The sequence below is a fragment of the Cryptomeria japonica genome, unplaced genomic scaffold (genome assembly GCF_030272615.1).
Source record: "Cryptomeria japonica unplaced genomic scaffold, Sugi_1.0 HiC_scaffold_200, whole genome shotgun sequence".
Taxonomy (NCBI): Eukaryota; Viridiplantae; Streptophyta; class Pinopsida; order Cupressales; family Cupressaceae; genus Cryptomeria; species Cryptomeria japonica.
In genome coordinates, this window is record NW_026729022.1 from 210,509 (window position 1) to 229,717 (window position 19,209).

Here is a 19,209-nt window from a genome sequence, read left to right on the forward strand (position 1 = left end):
AAAATTTTTAACTCATTTATCTTAGCTTGACATGTTGGTGCCTAGGATCTAGTTCTACTCTCCAAAGATTATGGAAATGTAGTTTTTATATATTCACTCCTTACCTCAAGATTATCAATTTATTTCTCTAGTTTATTTTTGAGTGTTGCAAGATTAACTTTATTCAATCCCAAGCGACACAAGAATAGCCATATAATTTAAATGTTCCAAATTCTAACATCCCCACTCCTTTCTACAAGTTGTTATGAGCTGACTTAACAAAAAAATATGCAACATTATTAGATTACCACATTTAAAAACATTCAACATGCACATATTTTCATATGGAAGAACAATCATGCCATATATTACTTTCAAAATATAAATAAAGAATTAGATCTATATTATCATCATCTAGGGTATATGCATATATTTACATATGTTATCTTTAGTATCACTTTCTATTGGTATAGGATACTAAGAAGTTTTAGCTAATAGAACCTATTCATGTATCAAGTTGACAAACTCCTTAACAATTTCTTGAGGCTCAACATTGAAAAATTAAAAAAAATTGGAGGCAAAGACAAGAAATTACATTAAGGTGCATATTCTATCAAACTTTTCTTAGAAAGCACATATTAGATCCACATGAACAATCAAATTCATGACAATTGACACTAAATCTACAATGTTCAAAATTGAATCACGTGTTTTTCAAAATATTTCAGAATTCTTAAATAGTCATTAAACGAAGACATAGTTTTCATAATGATGATGAATTAATTGGAGACATCATGATCATCACTCTTTTATCGTTAATTTATAAAACCAATAATTTAACTATATCAAGATTAAATTTAAATTATTATTTTACCCAAACTATAATTACTAATTCATATTTGATTTATCACTTTTATTTTCTTTAACGTCCCTCCTATTTATAATACTTAATTATCTACGATCTTAGATTCAGAAACATGTACACACAAAACCTTTTACAAGCAAGGAATCAACTCTACGAACAAAGGTAAGACTGATAATATAAGATGTGGGGCAGGCAGCGAGGGCGGCGGTCAATGGATTCTCTTGACAGGTGTTCTTAAATGATGCTTAAAGAAGATTCTTCTTATTTTAAGGCCCCTCCAAATCGTCTGGACGGTGACCGTACTGATTCACTTCGACCTCTCTGGATGATTTACAGAGTCCTCAATATTGATTAATTAAGCCACCTTTGGCTAGTAAAACCATCTAGTAGAAATTTTTATAACAGTAACTCAAGTTAATGATCTTAATAATGCGTCATACCCTATGAAACATTAAGAATATTAAAAACTAAGAATCTCCTTTTTTTTTGCTGTGCTTAGTTGGAAATACGTCATATGCTCTTTCTGATGTGACAAAAAAATGTTCCTTTTGTTGAGTTAGCCATTATTTTATCTGTGTAGATAAGATTTCATAAGATGGGTAAGGAATCCATGTTTTGTAGATAGAGGCTTTTGTTGCCTATTAAAGTTATACGTCAGAGGGACGAAGATAATACAATTGGTCTCAGCTTTGTGAGTATCAGAATTGCAATGGCTAATAACAATGGCATAGATGTAACAGAGCTTTTACACCTCGCACTTCCAAACTGGTAAATTTCACTCTTTCAGCAATGTGATTTTGTTCTTGTGGTGTTCAACTTTTGAATAACGATAGACTATTTTATGTTTTATGAAATTATATTTATTTACTTGTCTATCATACTACTACCACCTGATTATTTTATATTTTGTAAGTTTTATTACCTTTTGCATTAACACAGATATTTAGCCATGGATACAGCTGGGTTTAAATTTAGAAGGGAAGCGTTCAATATTCTTACTGTTGTTTGAATTTGGATTATCAAACTACTTAGATATCTCCTACTGCTTTTTTATCTTTTACATTTAATATAAATCAAAAGAGGCAGGAATTCTAAATTCGAGAGAAAATGTTGAAACATAACCTTTACTTTATGTATGATGTGTAGTTCTTGTTTTCCATTGAAAAATATTTCTTGGTTACTGTAATACTCTAAATTATGTCTTACAGACACAGATTCTTAGTCCACTTTTCACACACATAGTTACAGATGCTGTGTACCATAGACTTTGTCATATTTCTAGCTGCTATTTCCAATTGTTAGTTTTACCTGGTATTTCCAAATGTTATTGTTAGCATACTTTTACAATACAATACATAACCTTTACTTTATGCATGATGTGTAGTTCTTGTCTCCAATTGAAAAATATTTCTTGGTTACAGATGCTGTGTACCATAGACTTTGTCATATTTCTAGCTGCTATTTCCAAATGTTATTGTTAGCATACTTTTACAATACAATAAAAATTGGAATGATTGTTTTTTTTCGAAATTTGGGTGTGTAAATGTGAATTAAATTTTTGGTTGAATTCATGAAGTTTCTACAATATATATTGATATGTTTGTAATTCTTTTCGATTCGATTGTGTAGAATTTTAAGTTGTCAACGTTTCGGATCAAACATCATGATGTTGGATCATGGTGTTTGATCTGACATATTGACAACGTAAAAATCTACAGAGTCGAATCCAGAAGAATTACAAACATAAATTTTTGGTCTCAACAGATGACTAATTATCAAGAAATAATGACAACAGATTATATCTTTAAAGCTGGGGTCTGAAATTTGATGGTCTATATAACAATTTTTTAATTTTAAATAGTATATGACAACACAAAATTTTATTAGACCGTATAGATTGACCTGCTATATTTTTATAGAAATGCCCACAAATTTATGTATAATGGCATGAATGGAGTGTTTGCAGGGAAGATCCAATACACAGAAGATGTATTGCTGCGGGCCTGGTGAATATTGTGTACGTGCTTGAAACCAACCCAAATCAGGCTAAGGAATTGTGTTGCTTGCTTCAATTTGAAGTGAAGGAAACTGCAATCGACGAGCATGACAAATCTGTATATGGGGCTGTTTTTGAGTGGCGTGGAAAAGAAAAAGCAGGTCCAGGTGGACCTCCCTCAGAAGTGGTTGCATTTAGAGGTACGCTTCTTCGACCCAGAAATATTTTAGAAGACTTGATCCTGGATTTCAAGGTAGCCATTGCACACTTCAATTCCATAGAAAGGATTGATAAGGGCTTACCCTTCCTAAGAAATAGTCTTCATAGGAATGGATGCCAGAATATTTGGATAACAGGGCATTCATTGGGTGCTGCCATTGCACTGGCTGCAGCAAGAAAATTGGAGCAGAAAGAACGTCGTGAACTTGAAGCACATCTTTTCAATCCTCCATTTTTATCTCCTACATTTCCTCAATTGAAAGTGTTTGAGAGGATTGCGAAGATTTTAGTTGGCACACGTAAATGTGCCCCTTCCTTTCAGTGCAGTCAATCGCAGGAAATTTGCAAACATATTCAAGGCCCTTCCGAGGCTTTGGCATTTCAGATGGGTTTGAAAGATGAGAGCAAACTACTTGAGTTGTATGGTGATTTCCTTCGTTATAGTGATTGGATTCCCAATTTATATGTGAATGAAAAGGATCTCATTTGTGCTACTTACCTTCACTATTTTGAGGTATGGAAGGGTATATATGAGCAGAAAAGTCATTTGGTCCACGAAAGCATGAAGTACTTCTTTTGTTTTGAAGTGGCTACAAAGAAAACCCCTTGGCATATAGTTCCATCTGCAAAGGTATTTAGGGTAGGTAGACATTTTTTCAGTAATCATCATGGCATATGTCAATGGTGGTCTAAGAATCTTCAAGTTAAGAGCATTGAATACATCCCTCCAGATGAAGTCACTCATTGCAATTTCAATCGCTTGCAAAAGAGTGTAGTTCTCCATAACAAAGATGGTGATGATGCTAATCATTCGAGTTATTAAAATGTGGCGTACCAATGACAACTTACTATGTGTTTGTTTTGTATATGTAAATATTTTTGAATAAACAATCTCAGAGAATAAAGTGTATTAATATTTTTTTCATATGTCTACATTAAATAAAATATTAGTATGCATTATTCAAGTGAGAAGATGGTAAGGACATAGAGGATTGGATGAGTGGTACAAAGATTAGACTATAAGAAATATAATTATAAAGTCTTATATAAAAAAAAGAAATATAATTAAGGATAGATATGTTATGTAATATTAAAACACATTTATCTAAAAATAAAGGGAGAATAGATTATAATGTATAATCAAGATATTTTGACTAGATTCCTAAAAGAAAACTTTGAGCTAGTAAGATCCAAAGTGCACTAGCAAACATCATCCTATTTTTTTGATGTTTTTATAGTGTGAATTTATTTCTTATTTAATTTGATCTCCACCACAAAATCATTTAAAAGAAGTGACAAAAATATCGTATACCACAAAATCATTTTTTGTTCTTTCACATATTGACACTTATAATATTTAAAATAATAAAAATACCATACAAATTTCAATGATGGATACTCTTTACTAGTTTCCACTTGACACTACAAGTTGCATATGAAAGGTGGAAGTAAAAATCATTTTTTTGATTGATAGATAAGCTTGGTATCATACTATTGTAACCCATTAATATATGTTTTCACCTCAATGATGTACTTAAAAATATTTTTATTATTAAAAAGAGATTAATTTTTTGTTTTCCTTTATGTTTCCCATTTTTATCCTCTTCTTTTTGTTTCAACTCCTTGCCACTTTATTGTGTTTTTTCTTTTGTTCCTTTTTATCCTTATTTTGATTATTGTTTTTCCTTATTTGTGATTTTTATACTTCATTTTGTTTTCCACTTTTGTTTATTTGTCTTCGTTTCTACCCCATTCCATGATTGTGACATGGAGGATGATGATCCATCTTTACTTACCATATGACTATTAATTTTTTGATAGATAAGTAGTGCCATAGGGAAAACTTGCACCATTTAGCTATTATTATTCGAATTAACTCATCTATATATTTTGATGTGGTTTCAATCACATCCTTTTTATTTATTTTTATCAATTTTGTTTTTCTTTATAGGTTTTTTGTGATTTGTTGCATTTTTTTTTCTACTAATTTTGTGGGTTGTTGTCCATTCCTTTGTCCTTCCTTTTTGGGAATTTTTTTATTATTATTATTTTGATGAATATTTTATCTTTTTATTTTCTATGTTCATGATAATATCCTTTATCATCTCTATTCGAAATAATTTGATTATTCCTCTCTCATTGCTTTACCATGTACAAACTTGGAGGAAAATGATTCTTGTTCCCCTTGTGATGTTATATTTTGTATCTATTGGAAAAATGGTCTACATATTCCTCTTCTTTATTAAAAACCTTGTCTAGGTCTATCTTGGTCTCTTTTGTGGGTGTCTAGCTTACATCCTTGTCATAAAAAAATGAACTAAGAAAAGTAATTGTTTTAAACATATATTATAAACTTAATGTTTAGATTACTTAACTATGTCACTTTTACTCTCGCATTGCTTCCTATTTTAATCTACTGGCAAAAACGTTAATAGAAGAGTGAGGACTTATGAAAGAAAGAATTATAAAATATTCAATTTATTTAATTAATGTGATGCTTTAATATTAAGAATAGTAACCTTACTAAGATGTTGGGCAAAAATCAATATTTGTAAAAGGTATTATATATTTTGAAAATATAAGATAAATACATCTAAATGTAATTTACTCTCTCTCTCTCTCTCTCTCTCTCTCTCTCTATATATATATATATATATATATATATATATATGGGACAATTACTTTTAGACAAAAGTAAGCATTAGACATATGAGAGGACTCCAACACGATAAGCATTACTTTTTTTTGGGTTTTAATAAAGAGTAATATTTTGGGATGTTCTTTTGTGCTTCTATCTATTCTTTAACATTATTTTAAAGGAAGATGAATTTTCTTTCATTGTTAAATTTAATTAAATAATTATTAATTTTTTTGATAAATTTATATATATTTTTAGAATGTAAATGGACTAAGTGATGATACTTAGTTTACTAATTAAATAATAAATATGAAATACATAATATTTTAAATATTATCTAATGTTAAATCTAGAAAAAAATATTTTTAGTTAGTGAACTATCTAGAACTTCATGTTGGCTCTCATATTTATCACAGGAAAAGTTTATGGATCTTAGATGGAGATATGTTTTGAATATATGCTCTATGTTTTATTTATCCATGCATACAAAAATGCTTTTTACTACAACTTATCTTGATATATAACATTCTACTATAATTTTCTCAAATAATTAGACTCATAATATTTATAATATCTTAAACAATATTGATTGATCATAGGAAGAAAAGTTCTTCCTAATTAATTCCTAGAAATTGATCAAGACCAAAATTACTAGGCAAGGAACCATGAATACTTATTTGTAAATCCTTACATTTCATCAAATTGGAATGTTATTTTGTAAATTTCTCTAATTCTTTGGTGTGATAGAGGACATGTGTGTTCTTGATCATGATATTGAGAGGATTGAATATATTTTGCTACTATTACGTAACATCTATTATATGAAAAAAAATCAATTTCTATTAAAATAGGAGGATTAAGAAAGAAAATATTGTTCAATTTCAAGTTTTAATTTTAAGTTAGAAGGGGACAAGTTCACATTCCCATGGTTACCACCACAACCATAGACTTTTCCTAGAATGATATGATATTCAAAACTATGTAGAAAGAAACAAAATTGAAAGAGGTTCATAAATACGTGTGCTAGATATTTTTAGATGTCATTTTTCTTCTTTGATTATTGAAACATAAGAACAACATACAAATTTTAAATGATATATTTATATTCAAATATTGAATTAAATAATTATTTTTAGACAATAATATAAAATTAAAAGTAGAATTATTAATTATAAATGCTTGCACATAATATACGCTACATTATGATGATAAGCCCTACACTCACACACTCTTCTCTATCTCTCCTTTCAAATTTGTGTCTATATTTCAATAATATAAGTGTTAGCCTCCCCTATTTTCTTTGCAAATTTCAAACTCGGAGGTCACCTAAATGGTGTTTATTTTCTCTTTCAGTCATTTATTTCCTCTTTTTGAACCCGAGTCATTGAACCTTTTCAAAGTTCAAGGTTCAAAGTTCAAAACGCGCTTTAAAGATTTTTCTTCGCGGCTTTGTTTTATGGTAAAGCGAGCGCTTTGTTGCAATTCATATTGGACTTGAACCGTAGAACCTTTTTGGTTGAAGGTTCAAGGTTCAAAGCTGGTTCTCTTTTTGCTCGTTAACTGTTATTTATTTTGTCGCGTAGTCAGTGTTTTGTATTGCTCTGTGTTATTTCTCAATTTTGAAATTGAACCTTTGAACCTCTTGGTTCTTGGTTCAAGTTTCAAAGTTTGAATTCTTAAAGATCGAAGTTCTATGTAAAATTGATACATGCATCATAAAGTGAATGTGGTAGCGGGAAAAGAGAATATTTCGGGGATTCAAAATGTTAGTTTCTAAAATTATGACAAGCAATCATGATAATTCATGAGTCGTGTGATGGAGTGATCTGAAATTAAATGCATGCTGAGTATACATCAAATCAGGTGATAACTCACACGAACTTAATTAGTACAACCGACTAAGTCTTAAGTGTGATTTTGTCTATCTTTGTTGTGAAAACAATTATTTCTAGAATTTTCTCAGTAGTAATGCAAGCGAGGAAAATTGGAGGTATTGTATCTGCACGCAAAAGTTTTCCAAGAATTCGAGCTCGCTGTTGTTCATTCCCCTTTGTTGTGTATAAAATTTCATTACATTCCTATAATTGTTTGTTTAAAATGAGAGGGGCCATTATTAGGCCACACTTCTTGCCTATTTAGTTCACTCCCAGAGATGGGAGATACTTCATTAGCCCTGGCGGATCTCTCCGATTTTATTGAGAGAGCCAAAAACACAATTCAGAATTCAATGATGGAGAGAATAGTGAAGAGTGGTTTGATTGAGGCCGTCCCATTTTCCATTGCTGCACCATGCCCGAAGTTACTATTGAAATGTATGAATAGGTATGATGCAGAGCACAGGTGTATCAGGAGCATCAATGGCAAAGTGCTATTAAAATTGATAGGGAGACCGTAATGGAAGCCATGGGTATACCTCATAAGGAGCCATATGAGGACTAGACTATTGGCACATCATACTCTTTCTTTTTTGAGAAGAAGAGTACTTATAAAAGCGTGATTGCCAGGAATTGGTTATTGAAGATTCAAAAGGGAGGGTCCAGGTTGCCAAGGCCGCTTACTAGAAAAAAATTCATAACAGAGGTGCGAGACATTGTCATTCTGTTGAATAAGTTAAAAGGGAATTCCCATATCTTCTACTGGGAAAACTAGATGTAGTTTTATGTCCAAGTCATGCTGAACGGAAGCGCCTACCTGGATTGGGGGCAGGTAATTGCAGAAAGATTGCACGAGAGTCTGAACAGGTTTGCAGGAATGAGTGGTTTCTTTATGTCTTTATATTTGTTTTATATGCTTACATGTACCCAGGATTGGAATAGCCTGTATCATGAACCTTGGATTGATGGAATAAGGGTATATGAATATTACCCTCACTTGTAGGAATAGTAGAGAATTTTATGAGATGGAATGACATTTTTGTAGGGAGATTGGTCTACTAATTGCAGGGAAACACAAATAAGAGGTTGACAACGGAGGCCATGGAATTCGTCAACATTTATGGTAGTTACTTTATCCAATTCTCCCAGTTCACTTATATTCAAGTTGGCGGTTTTTAGGGTTAACCTTTCAGGTTACCTCGGTTTGTTTAGGATAGTTATGTTTTAATCGAAGTCTGTCGTCAACTAGCATATATTGACAAAAAGAGTGGAGGGGAGTCCAAAGTGGTATTTCCTGTAGAACTTGGACACTATAGCTGTGCATCTATTTAAGACGAATTGAATCTTGAACTTGAACTCAAGAAGTTCAAGTTGGAGTTGTATGTTGCCAGATACAAATTTGATAGTCATGGATTTGCTATGGATAATTTAGATGTTGATAATGGTTTTCAGCATGAACCTCAATTGGAGGATTATTGGGAGAACTGTGCTGATGAGTTTGAAGTTAGAAGGAGGTTGTGGTCAAGGTTCACAATTTAGCAAATTGTAACAATGGGCTTATCCATGAATGTTTCTGGGGTGCAAGAAGATGGAGATGAGGAAGTAGTTGACCCTGAGTTCGATGAAAGGATATAGGGACACCCTATCCCATAAATTGATTGGAATAGGAAGGGAGATGGTAGCATTCAGGCCAGAACCTTTAATGTGATCAGAAGAAAAGAGAAATGGTTGAAAGATCGTCATTTAAAAAAAAATCTTATACTAGCACCTAAGGATAAGAGAGTTGGTCGAACCCAAGCGACTTCCCAAATATCTCTTCTTTCTTCTAATGTTACTATTGATATTGTAGGTGATGAAAAACAAAGGACGCAAAAGGCCAATATTGCAAATTTAGGAGAGTCTTCTTTGGGTTCCGCCTCTGCCCGTGTTACCAGATCACTCAGTAGGAAAGGCTATCAAAAGACCCTTGCAAGTTCATTGGTATTAGACTTGGATCCTGAGGAAGAAATTCAAGAAGTAATGGATACTTAGATGCAGGATCAACTCATCACAGATGTTGAAGATAAAGGAAAGGAAATCAAACAACCTAAGGATTTCGGGGATACCATGGCCGTTATCACCATTAACCAACAATCATCGTCACCAAGGGAAACATCCACCACTCCTAAGTGGCTGCGTGCTTCACTTTCTAAGAAGAGGAATGTAATTCCTATTTCAATTCCAATGGAGGATATGGTTAGGAAGTGCCTAGGAAGGACTTCAAAGTCCAAAAGACTCAAAACAAAAACCATGATCGATGTGGATGGGCAAATGAGACACTGGGTTGCAGAAGTGGCTAGACCCCGACTGATAAGGAGATTAAGAATATCACTGAGAAAGATTTTATCATTGAAAAGATTGATTTAGGGGCAACTCTAGGGGCAACTTCTTGTGCTGTTGATGCTAAACATTTGGAGTCTTCAACCAAAAGGAGCCTCACAAGAACTTGGAAGGATGAATAAGACAAGAATGAGATGAAGCAGATTATAATACATATGGCTCGATATATCAATGCTATCCAAAATCCAAATCCTCACCCACTTTCCCAAGTTTCTTTATCATTTGATCCAAAATCACCCATGAACCAGAAGTTACTTGATTAGGTTAAAAGGAGCCGAATGATTATATATGTCTTTAGCGAATGGCTTGAATCAATTGCACAGCAGGGAAGGAGCTATATTTCTGATTTAGTCAAGGTGTTAGAGAACGCAGTGCCTGTTGGGAAAGAGTTAGATGTTGGCATTATGTGAATTGGTATGTGGACATAATGACATTGTATGTTGTCATTGATGTCAATATGTTGAAGAGGTGTGAACCGGCATATGTGAGAACCGGTATAACACTATGAACCGACATTTGTGCCAAAGTGAAGTGGTGTGCTTGTTCAAGGTGAACCGACATATGGTTATGGGAATCGGCACATGGAAGCGTTGTATGACTACCGGTTGGTAGTCTCAACTTCAGGGTTTCTTGTTGATGTGCTTCAAGCCTGTATGGCTCAAACAGTGACATTGTGTGATGAGTTAGCATTGTAATGAAGAACAGATCGTGTTGCCACGTAAGCTTGTGTGCGTGAAGGATCTTGCATGAAGGAGATTGTTCCTATCTACCTCGAGAATGTACGAAGTTTGTAAAATGGTGATAACATGTGATGGGTTATCAACCGCCATAAAATTGGTGGAAATGGACGATGGAGAAAGTCTTGAGTTTGGATCAAGATCTGCTGCATTTAATGCAGTGTGCTCAACGGTTAGGATTGAACCATTTGAATTCCTTAACCTAACAGGTTTAGGGTTTATGCTATCGACCTATCTGTTTTCCTATAAGGTCGATGTTGTGTCTCTTTCTGGGGTTGTTGGAAAAAGTTGCGTGTGTGTATCCAAGAGAAGGGATACGTGATTCTTGCCAGACCAAAAGGAGAGAAGTGATACCTGTAGAGTGTAAGTGCAGAAGGTGAAGAGGAGCTTAAGCGGATCTGCATTGGCATTGAGTGCTGTTACCAGATATTGTAATACCTGTTGATCTCTAACCACCTCAACAGTTGGAAAATCCTTTCACAGGGTAGCCTTAACCGGCTTGCTGAAAATCCTTTAACAAGGTAATTCAAAGCTACTGAGTTTGGAATCCTTTAGCTATCGAGTTCTTGAAATCCTCTAACAAGGTAACCTTTAACAGGGTTTAACCCTTAACCGGGTATTGTAGCCATCCCTTAATCGGGTGATCTTTAACAAGATCGGTTCCTAGCAGAACCTATTGTAATGTCTCTAACTGGACAAGGCTTCTAACAGAGCGGACTTCTAAAGAGTTCAAAAATAGCTTGTGGGTATTCATCCCCATCATGGTTTTTCCCATTTGGGTTTCCACGTGAAAAATATGTGTGTCATGTGTGATGCTTTGCTATTGTCTGTCAAGCATATGATGGTTCTGTATTTTATGCCTGTCAATAAAACATGTTGAACTAGCTGTTATTATGATCTGATGATAGATTACCTATTTATGCATAAGGGTGAAATGGTAGTGTAGTCTTGAGTTGAGTGAAAAGCTAAGTGAGTAACCGGTTAATGCTTGTCTCAGACGTTCTTAGCTTTACTGGTTGCACTCTGTTTCAAACCGGTGTTACTGTTTGCTAGTCATTTGAAGTGTCTACTGTCAAACTGGTTTAGGACTATTTTTTGCCTGTATTGATTCACCCCCCCTCTGAGTACCAGTTTGGTACTATTCACTCATCATTGAGTTATCAATTGGTATCAGAGCATCCTCCAGGTCCTCTGTGTTATAAGCTTAACCGCTTGAGGTAAAGATCCCAATCAAATGATGAAGAGGGAAGGTCCAAAGTTTAACAGGGAAAATTTTAGTATATGGAAAGACAGAATGAAAATATTCATCAGAAGCATGGGTGCTCAACATTGGAGCTATGTTGAGACTGCCTATGTTGCTCCTACTAGTACCCTTACCGATGACCAAAAGAGAGAGATGCGGGAGAATGGGCAAGTCATGGAAGCCCTAATTAGTAGTTTATCCGACATTGAGTTTATTGATGTTTAGGACAAGGTAAATCCCAAAGAGGTATGGGATACCCTTGAAAATATCTATGGCAGTGATGAGCATGTAAAACAGGCGAAGGAAGAAATCCTGAGAGGGAAGTTTGAAGATATGCGGATGGTTGAAGGTGAGACCATTCAATAGTATGGAATAAGAATCAAAACCGTTGTTGGAGATATCAAGAGTGCAGGTGGTAAAATAGAAGACTCCACTGTGGTAAGCAAAGTCCTAAGATCCCTATTGCCGGTCTATGCAATAAGGGTTGCTGCTATTCAGGAGCTGAGATCAATAGACAAGACTAAGGTATCCTTAGACTCCATCATAGCAAAGTTGACAACCTATGAGCTAAATAGTTTTGATAGCAGTGTTCAAAAGACTGAATCAACTTTTAAAGCTTCTGCTGCACCATCCAGAAAAGGAAAAGAAGCTAGCACTAGTGGTGAACCAAGACAGAGCAGAGAAAAGGATGATGAGGAGATTCTGATGGCATTCAAAGCTCTCCTTTCCAGGAAACTTCCAAAAGGAACCGACAAATACAAAGGTAAGCTACCTTTGAAATGCTTTTCTTGCAATCGGATAGGACATATTGCTGTAAACTATCCTAATGGCGACAACAAGGACAAACCGGAAAGGTTCAAGAAATTCAAAGGAGGAAACCGGAGAAACTGTTTTGTGGCAGTTGATGAAGGTGTCACAGATGAAGAATCAGAGGATGAAGAAAATGAAGATATTGTGTTTGTTGCTGTCAAAGAAGATGTGTCTGACAAGAAGGCTCTTGTCTCCCGGTTTGATAATTCCAATGAGTGGATCATTGACAGTGGCTATTCTCACCATATGACTGGTGACCAGAGCAAGTTTCTATACTTGGAGGAGTATGATGGTGCTATGGTTCGCTTTGGAAATGATGCACCATGCATGGTCAAAGGCAAAGGGTCCATCTCTCTGAATGGAAAGAGTAGTGCTGACAATGTGTATTGGGTTGATGGTCTTAGACACAACCTCCTAAGTGTTGCCCAGCTAAATGATAGTGGTCTCACTCTGAAATTCAAGAATGGAGTTTGCAAAATCAAAGAAAAGAGTGGTGACTTGGTGGCCACCGACATGTAGACCAAAGGTAACCTATTTCATCTGAATGCAAATATAAGTACATGTCTTATGGCTAAATTTGATGATAGCTAGATATGGCATAGGAGACTCTGCCATGTAAACTTTGATAACATTGTGAAGGCTAGTAAGATCAAGGCAGTCAGAGGGTTGCGGGTGCTAAGCAAACCAGATAATACCTTGTGCAGAGAGTGTCAATTGGGGAAAATGTCTTCCTCAACCTTTAAAGGCAAATCTTTTACTACTGACAACTTGCTTGATCTTGTGCATACTGATTTGTGTGGTCCTATGAAAACTAGAAGTGTGCAGGGTGATAGGTACTTCATGATTCTCACTGATGACTGCTCAAGAATGATGTGAGTCACATTCTTGAAAGACAAGTCTGAAGCCTTTGTAAAGTTCAAAGCTTTCAGAGCATTAGTGGAGAAGGAAAGCGATAAAAGGATCAAGTGCCTGAGAACTGATCAAGGAGGGGAATTCACTTCCGATGAATTCAACAAGTACTGTGAAGAACATGGCATCAAGAGGCAATTGTCTGCCCCCCAGACTCCACAATAGAATGGCCTAGAAGAGAGGAATAATTGGACTGTGGTTGAAGCAGCTAGAACCATGTTGATTCAAGGAAAGGTAGCTCACACCTTTTGGAGAGAAGCGGTGAGCACTGCAGTCTACACAATGAACCAGGTACTCATCAAGAAAGGTAAGGATAAAACTCCTTATGAGTATTGGACCGGTAAGACACCTATGGTTAGCTACTTTAGAGTGTTTGGTAGCAAATGTTACATCAAGAGGAGTGAACACCAGAGCAAATTTGATGCGAAATGTGATGAGGGAATATTCCTAGGATATTCCACCAAGAGCAAAGCTCTCAAGTGTTTCAACAATAGGACTCAGAGAATTATGGAAAGCATCAATGTAAGAGTTGATGAAACCTCTGAGAAAACTGAGGAAACTAGCAGTGAGCAAGTGGTAAACGAACCGGTTGCAACCTTTTGGGAATTGGTTGTTAGTCAACCGAGTACCACTAACAATATTCCTACACCGACAAATGTAGATGCTGATACTGATGGAGATGAGGATGAAGAAGAAAAGCAAGAGGAATCCATCAAGACCATTCCTCGGTATGTCAAGTTGAATCATGATCCTAATCAGATCATAGGTGATAAGGATGCAGGAATCCTTACAAGAAGAAAGGTCTGAGAAAACTCATATATGATCTCTGAATTTGAGCCTAAATCATTCAAAGAGACACATAAAGATGAAGACTGGATCAAGGCAATGGAAGAGGAACTTGACCAGATAGAGAAAAATGGTACATGGTCTTTGGTAACCAGACCAGAGCATAAAAATGTCATTGGTACCAGATGGGTCTTCATAAATAAGCTAAATGAGGATGGCACAGTGATTAGAAACAAAGCCAGATTGGTGTGCAACGGATATGCTCAAGAAGAAGGAGAAGACTATGGAGAAACCTTTGCTCCTGTAGCCAGATTGGAAGGGGTCCGTATGCTTCTTGCATATGCAGCTTTTAAAGGTTTCAAAGTATATCAAATGGATGTAAAATCTGCATTCCTAAATGGTGTACTTGAAGAGGAGGTGTATATTGAGCAACTAGATGGGTTTGCCCTATCTGAAGACAGTGACATGGTATGTAGGCTACATAAAGCCCTATATGGACTAAAGCAGGCACCTAGGGCATGGTATGAACGTTTGCATTCCCATCTTGTGAAGATTGGATTTGAAAGAACAAGTGAAGATAACAATATCTACTTGAAGTCTGAAGGAGATCAGATCCTGATCTGTGAGGTATTTGTTGATGACATTATCTTTGGTGGAGATGACAAGATGAGTCATGAATTTGCAGATGAGATGAAGAAAGAGTTTGAAATGTCACTCATAGGGGAGATTAAGTTCTTCATTAGATTGCAGATCCAACAGATGAAGGATGGAATCTTTATCACTCAGTCCAAATATGTCAAAGAAGTGTTGAAGAATTTTGGCATGGAAGATAGCAAACCGGTTGGGACACCGATGGTGACCAGTTGTAAACTATCCAAAGAGGATGACTCAGCATTGGTTGATGAAAAGGAATACCGATCAATGATTGGTAAATTGCATTATGTAGTGCATAGCAGACCGGATATTGCACATGCAATTGGCATTACTGCAAGGTTCCAGAAAAGTCCAAGAGAATCCCACTTGGTTGCAGTCAAGGGGATTCTTAGGTATCTGAAGGGAACTGTTGACTATGGATTGTGGTATCCATACAACAAGGATTTCAACTTGAAAGTGTTCACAGATGCTGATTGGGCTGGTAATGTAGATGACCGGAAGAGCACAACCGGTGGTGCATTCTTCCTCGGTGGTAGACTAGTCTCATGGATGAGTAAGAAGCAGAGTTGTATCTCTCAGTCTACAGTGGAAGCAAAGTATGTTGCAGCTTTCATGAATTGTACTTAGACAATTTGGATGAAGCATGTATTGAATGGCTTCAAAGTTCCTGTATCTGAACCGGTAAGTATATTTTGTGACAATACTAGTGCAATTAATATCTCCAAGAATCCGGTTTTACATTCTAGAACCAAACACTTTGAGCTTAAGTATCATTTCTTGAGGGAAAAGGTTCAGAACAAAGAGATTGCACTGGGGCATGTTTCCAGTAAGGAGCAGTTAGCAGACATATTCACCAAGCCTCTCCCAAAGACTACATTCATATACTTAAGAGGTGGATTAGGGGTATTGCCCCTTTCGGAGGTGAACTAAAGGTATATGCTCCACATCAGTCATGTATTGCATAGTCAAATCTTTCTTTAGGATTGATGTGTGAAGGATGCTACTCCTCAGGGGGAGCAGCATAATGGAACAGGGAAACTTGTGCCTCCACTTTGGCATTGTTGTCAAAGGGGGAGAAGATGTGATGCGGAGAAGATATCTGCAGACATTGGGGGAGAAGATGTGAAGCAGAGAGATATCTTTGCATATTGCCATCAATGCCAAAGGGGGAGATTGTTGGCATTATGTGAACCGGTATGTGGACATAATGACATTATATGTTGTCATTGATGTCAATATGTTGAAGAGGTGTGAACCGGCATATGCGAGAACCGGTATAACACTGTGAACCGACATTTGTGCCAAAGTGAAGCGGTGTGCTTGTTCAAGGTGAACCGGCATATGGTTATGGGAACCAACACATAGAAGTGTTGTATGACTACTGGTTGGTAGTCTCAACTTCAGGGTTTCCGGTTGATGTGCTTCAAGCCTGTATGGCTCAACTGGTGACATTGTGTGATGAGTTAGCATTGTAATGAAGAACAGATCGTGTTGCCACGTAAGCTTGTGTGTGTGAAGGGTCTTGCATGAAGGAGATTGTTCCCATCTACCTCGGGAATGTGTGAAGTCTGTAAAATGGTGATAACATGTGATAGGTTATCAGCCGCCATAAAATCGATGGAAATGGATGATGGAGAAAGTCTTGAGTTTGGATCAAGATTTGCTGCATTTAATTTAGTGTGCTCAACGGTCAGGATTGAACCGTTTGAATTCCTTAATCAAACATTTGAGAATTCATCTGACATGATCCAAGTTTTCAGAGATCAAGTACAACAGATTTAGGAAGCAAAGTCCTTGACAATTGAAGATTCCTCAAAGGTTGCAAGAATTGAATCCATGTTGGTTGTCTGCTTCGATCATTTGGAAATGCATAAGGGTAAGGTCCTACAGGTAAGAAAAAGGAAAGAGGTATGGAAGAAATGAATCTTACATATAGGCCTCCCACATTATCAACTCATTTTGAGCTTCTCTTCAGCTCACCTGGAATGGCAGAATATTCAAAGTACTTCCACATCACAACGCAAATAGGTTGAAGCCATCTGCTGAAGTCTGATCGTGCCTCTTTTGCTCGTGGCTCATGCTGCTTTTCTAGTTTACTTATTGCTTTTTCAGTTTTAAGAAACTAAACTTCTTTAACTATGGGATAGAGTTAATCATTTAACTCTTGTTTTATTTGTAATAGACTATCATAGCCTGGCGGCTATTTATATGGTTCTGAAAGTCTTTTTAAAGGTCCAAAAATTTTTTGATTGAAAGGAACAAACTAATTTTTCTATGGATTTTCAGTGTAGACATTTTTGGTACTCGAATGAAATAATATTTTGATACGATCTTCAAATCTGTGTGTTTGAAATATATAGCAATCTCTGTTGGGATGTATTCTTATGTGCAAAATATGCTATTTTATTACCAATTCTTTCTTAGTCTGTGAATTCATTGATTTTCTTTTGTTTAAAAGGTGCTTTATTGTTGTTTAAATGGCTCTGATCCCCCTTGTCCTTTGAGGCATGAGCGAGAATCGATCAACATTTACACTGCTTTGAGTATTTTGGGTGGAATAAGTTTTATATTGTATGGATATGTGCAAGAGTAAAGGTTGTGAGCTTTACACTTGTTAATAAATATCTTGTAGCATTCTTTTTGTGGTGACAAATGAATGTGAAAGCCTTTCTCACTTTCTGGTGAAGAGTGTGTTTGTTTTTGAGTAATCTGCATAAAATTTTTTAAAACATCTTACGAGAAGTTGCACTCAGGGTAAACCTAAACTCGGTTCACCCAACTATTAGTTTATTTGTTTTTTCATAAAAGGTATGCACAAATCATTATTTAAAAACATATATAAAAATTAAGAAAAAAACAAATCTGTTAACCAACATTAAATATGTGAAAGAGAAAGATATCGATACACTAACTATTCAAATATACAAATGCATATGTGAAAGAGAGTAGTGCTATCACTATTGTATTATACCCTTCTTTTCCGTCAATAAAAGATGAGAAGCTGCAGTCTTTTGTGAAGGTGTTGGAATTTTTACTCAATCATTTCAACTGGAAGGTTATATTTAACACTTTGAATAACTTCATCTGGAGGGATATATTCAATACTATTGAAACGAAGATCCTTATGTCACCATTGACGAATAGTGTGATGGTTGTGAAAGAAATGTTTAGTTGCCACAATCACCATAGCTGAGGGAACTAAATGCCAAGGGCTCATACTCTCATAAAGCAGATGACTTCTATGTCTATATATACCCATTAACACCTCAAAATAGTGAACGTAATTCTGACAAATGGGATCCTTTTGGTTCACATAGATGTTGGGTACCCAATCGCTAATACCAACGAATTTAGCGTACAACTCAAGCGATCTCTGATTGTTTCCAATACCTTATTCAACGCTGAACAACTTCTACTCTTTTCAATTACTTTCAACTGTGGAACTGTAGGGCAAATAAATGGAGGATTGAAAAGATGTGCTTCAAGAATATGACGTGCATCCCTCTGCAGATTCATTGCTATACCCAATGCAATAGCAGCTCCCAATGAATGCCCTGCAAGCCAAACATTGTTGTACCCATTATCATAAAGGCTCACTCTTAGGAATTGTAAGCCCTTTTCGACCCTGGATATGCAATCATAGTGTGCAATGGCTACCCTAAACTCTTCGACCAAGTTATGAAAAATATTTCTTGGTCGAAGAAGCGTACCTCTGAACGCAACTACTTCAGAAGGAGGCCCACCTGGACGTGCTTTCATTCTTCCACGCCACTGAAAAACAGTCCCATATATAGAGTTGTCATGGTCGTCAATTACAGTTTGCTTCACTTCAAATTGAAGCAAGTACCAAAATTCTTTAGCCTGGTTTTCGTTGGTTTCAAGGAGGTATACAACATTCACCAGGCTTGAAGCTATGCATCTCCTGTGCACCGGATCTTCCCTGCAATCACCCATTACACTTCTGATGCTGAGACCAATTGCCTTATCTACTTCTTTTCGACTTGTAACTTACATAGACAACAAAAATGTCAATCTACAATGCATCTACTTACAATCAAAGAATCCTTAGCCATCTAATGAAATCTTATCTCTACACAGACATTCGTACATTACTTAAACA

General features: G+C 35.8%; 1 protein-coding gene across 2 annotated transcripts; it reads left to right on the top strand.

Moving 5' to 3' along the window:
- The first annotated feature begins 1,454 nt into the window (after window positions 1-1,454).
- Window positions 1,455-3,984, top strand: LOC131048581 (GDSL esterase/lipase At4g10955). Of its 2 annotated transcripts, XM_057982581.2 has the most exons (3): window positions 1,455-1,612; window positions 2,811-3,040; window positions 3,233-3,984. In XM_057982581.2, exons 1-3 carry the CDS (start codon window positions 1,554-1,556, stop codon window positions 3,880-3,882), a joined length of 939 nt encoding a protein of 312 aa, XP_057838564.2. In that variant the 5' UTR covers window positions 1,455-1,553; the 3' UTR covers window positions 3,883-3,984. The 2 variants fall into 2 exon arrangements, with proteins under 2 accessions (XP_057838564.2, XP_057838563.2); XM_057982580.2 differs by having other exon boundaries at window positions 2,811-3,984.
- Window positions 3,985-19,209: the final 15,225 nt, after the last annotated feature.

Bases quoted from the DNA above. Each gene is read 5' to 3' on its own strand.
- LOC131048581 (XM_057982580.2), top strand. From the start codon at position 1,554: ATGGCTAATAACAATGGCATAGATGTAACAGAGCTTTTACACCTCGCA. The intron at 1,613-2,810 runs GTAAATTTCACT...GAGTGTTTGCAG, and splicing joins CACCTCGCACTTCCAAACTG to GGAAGATCCAATACACAGAA.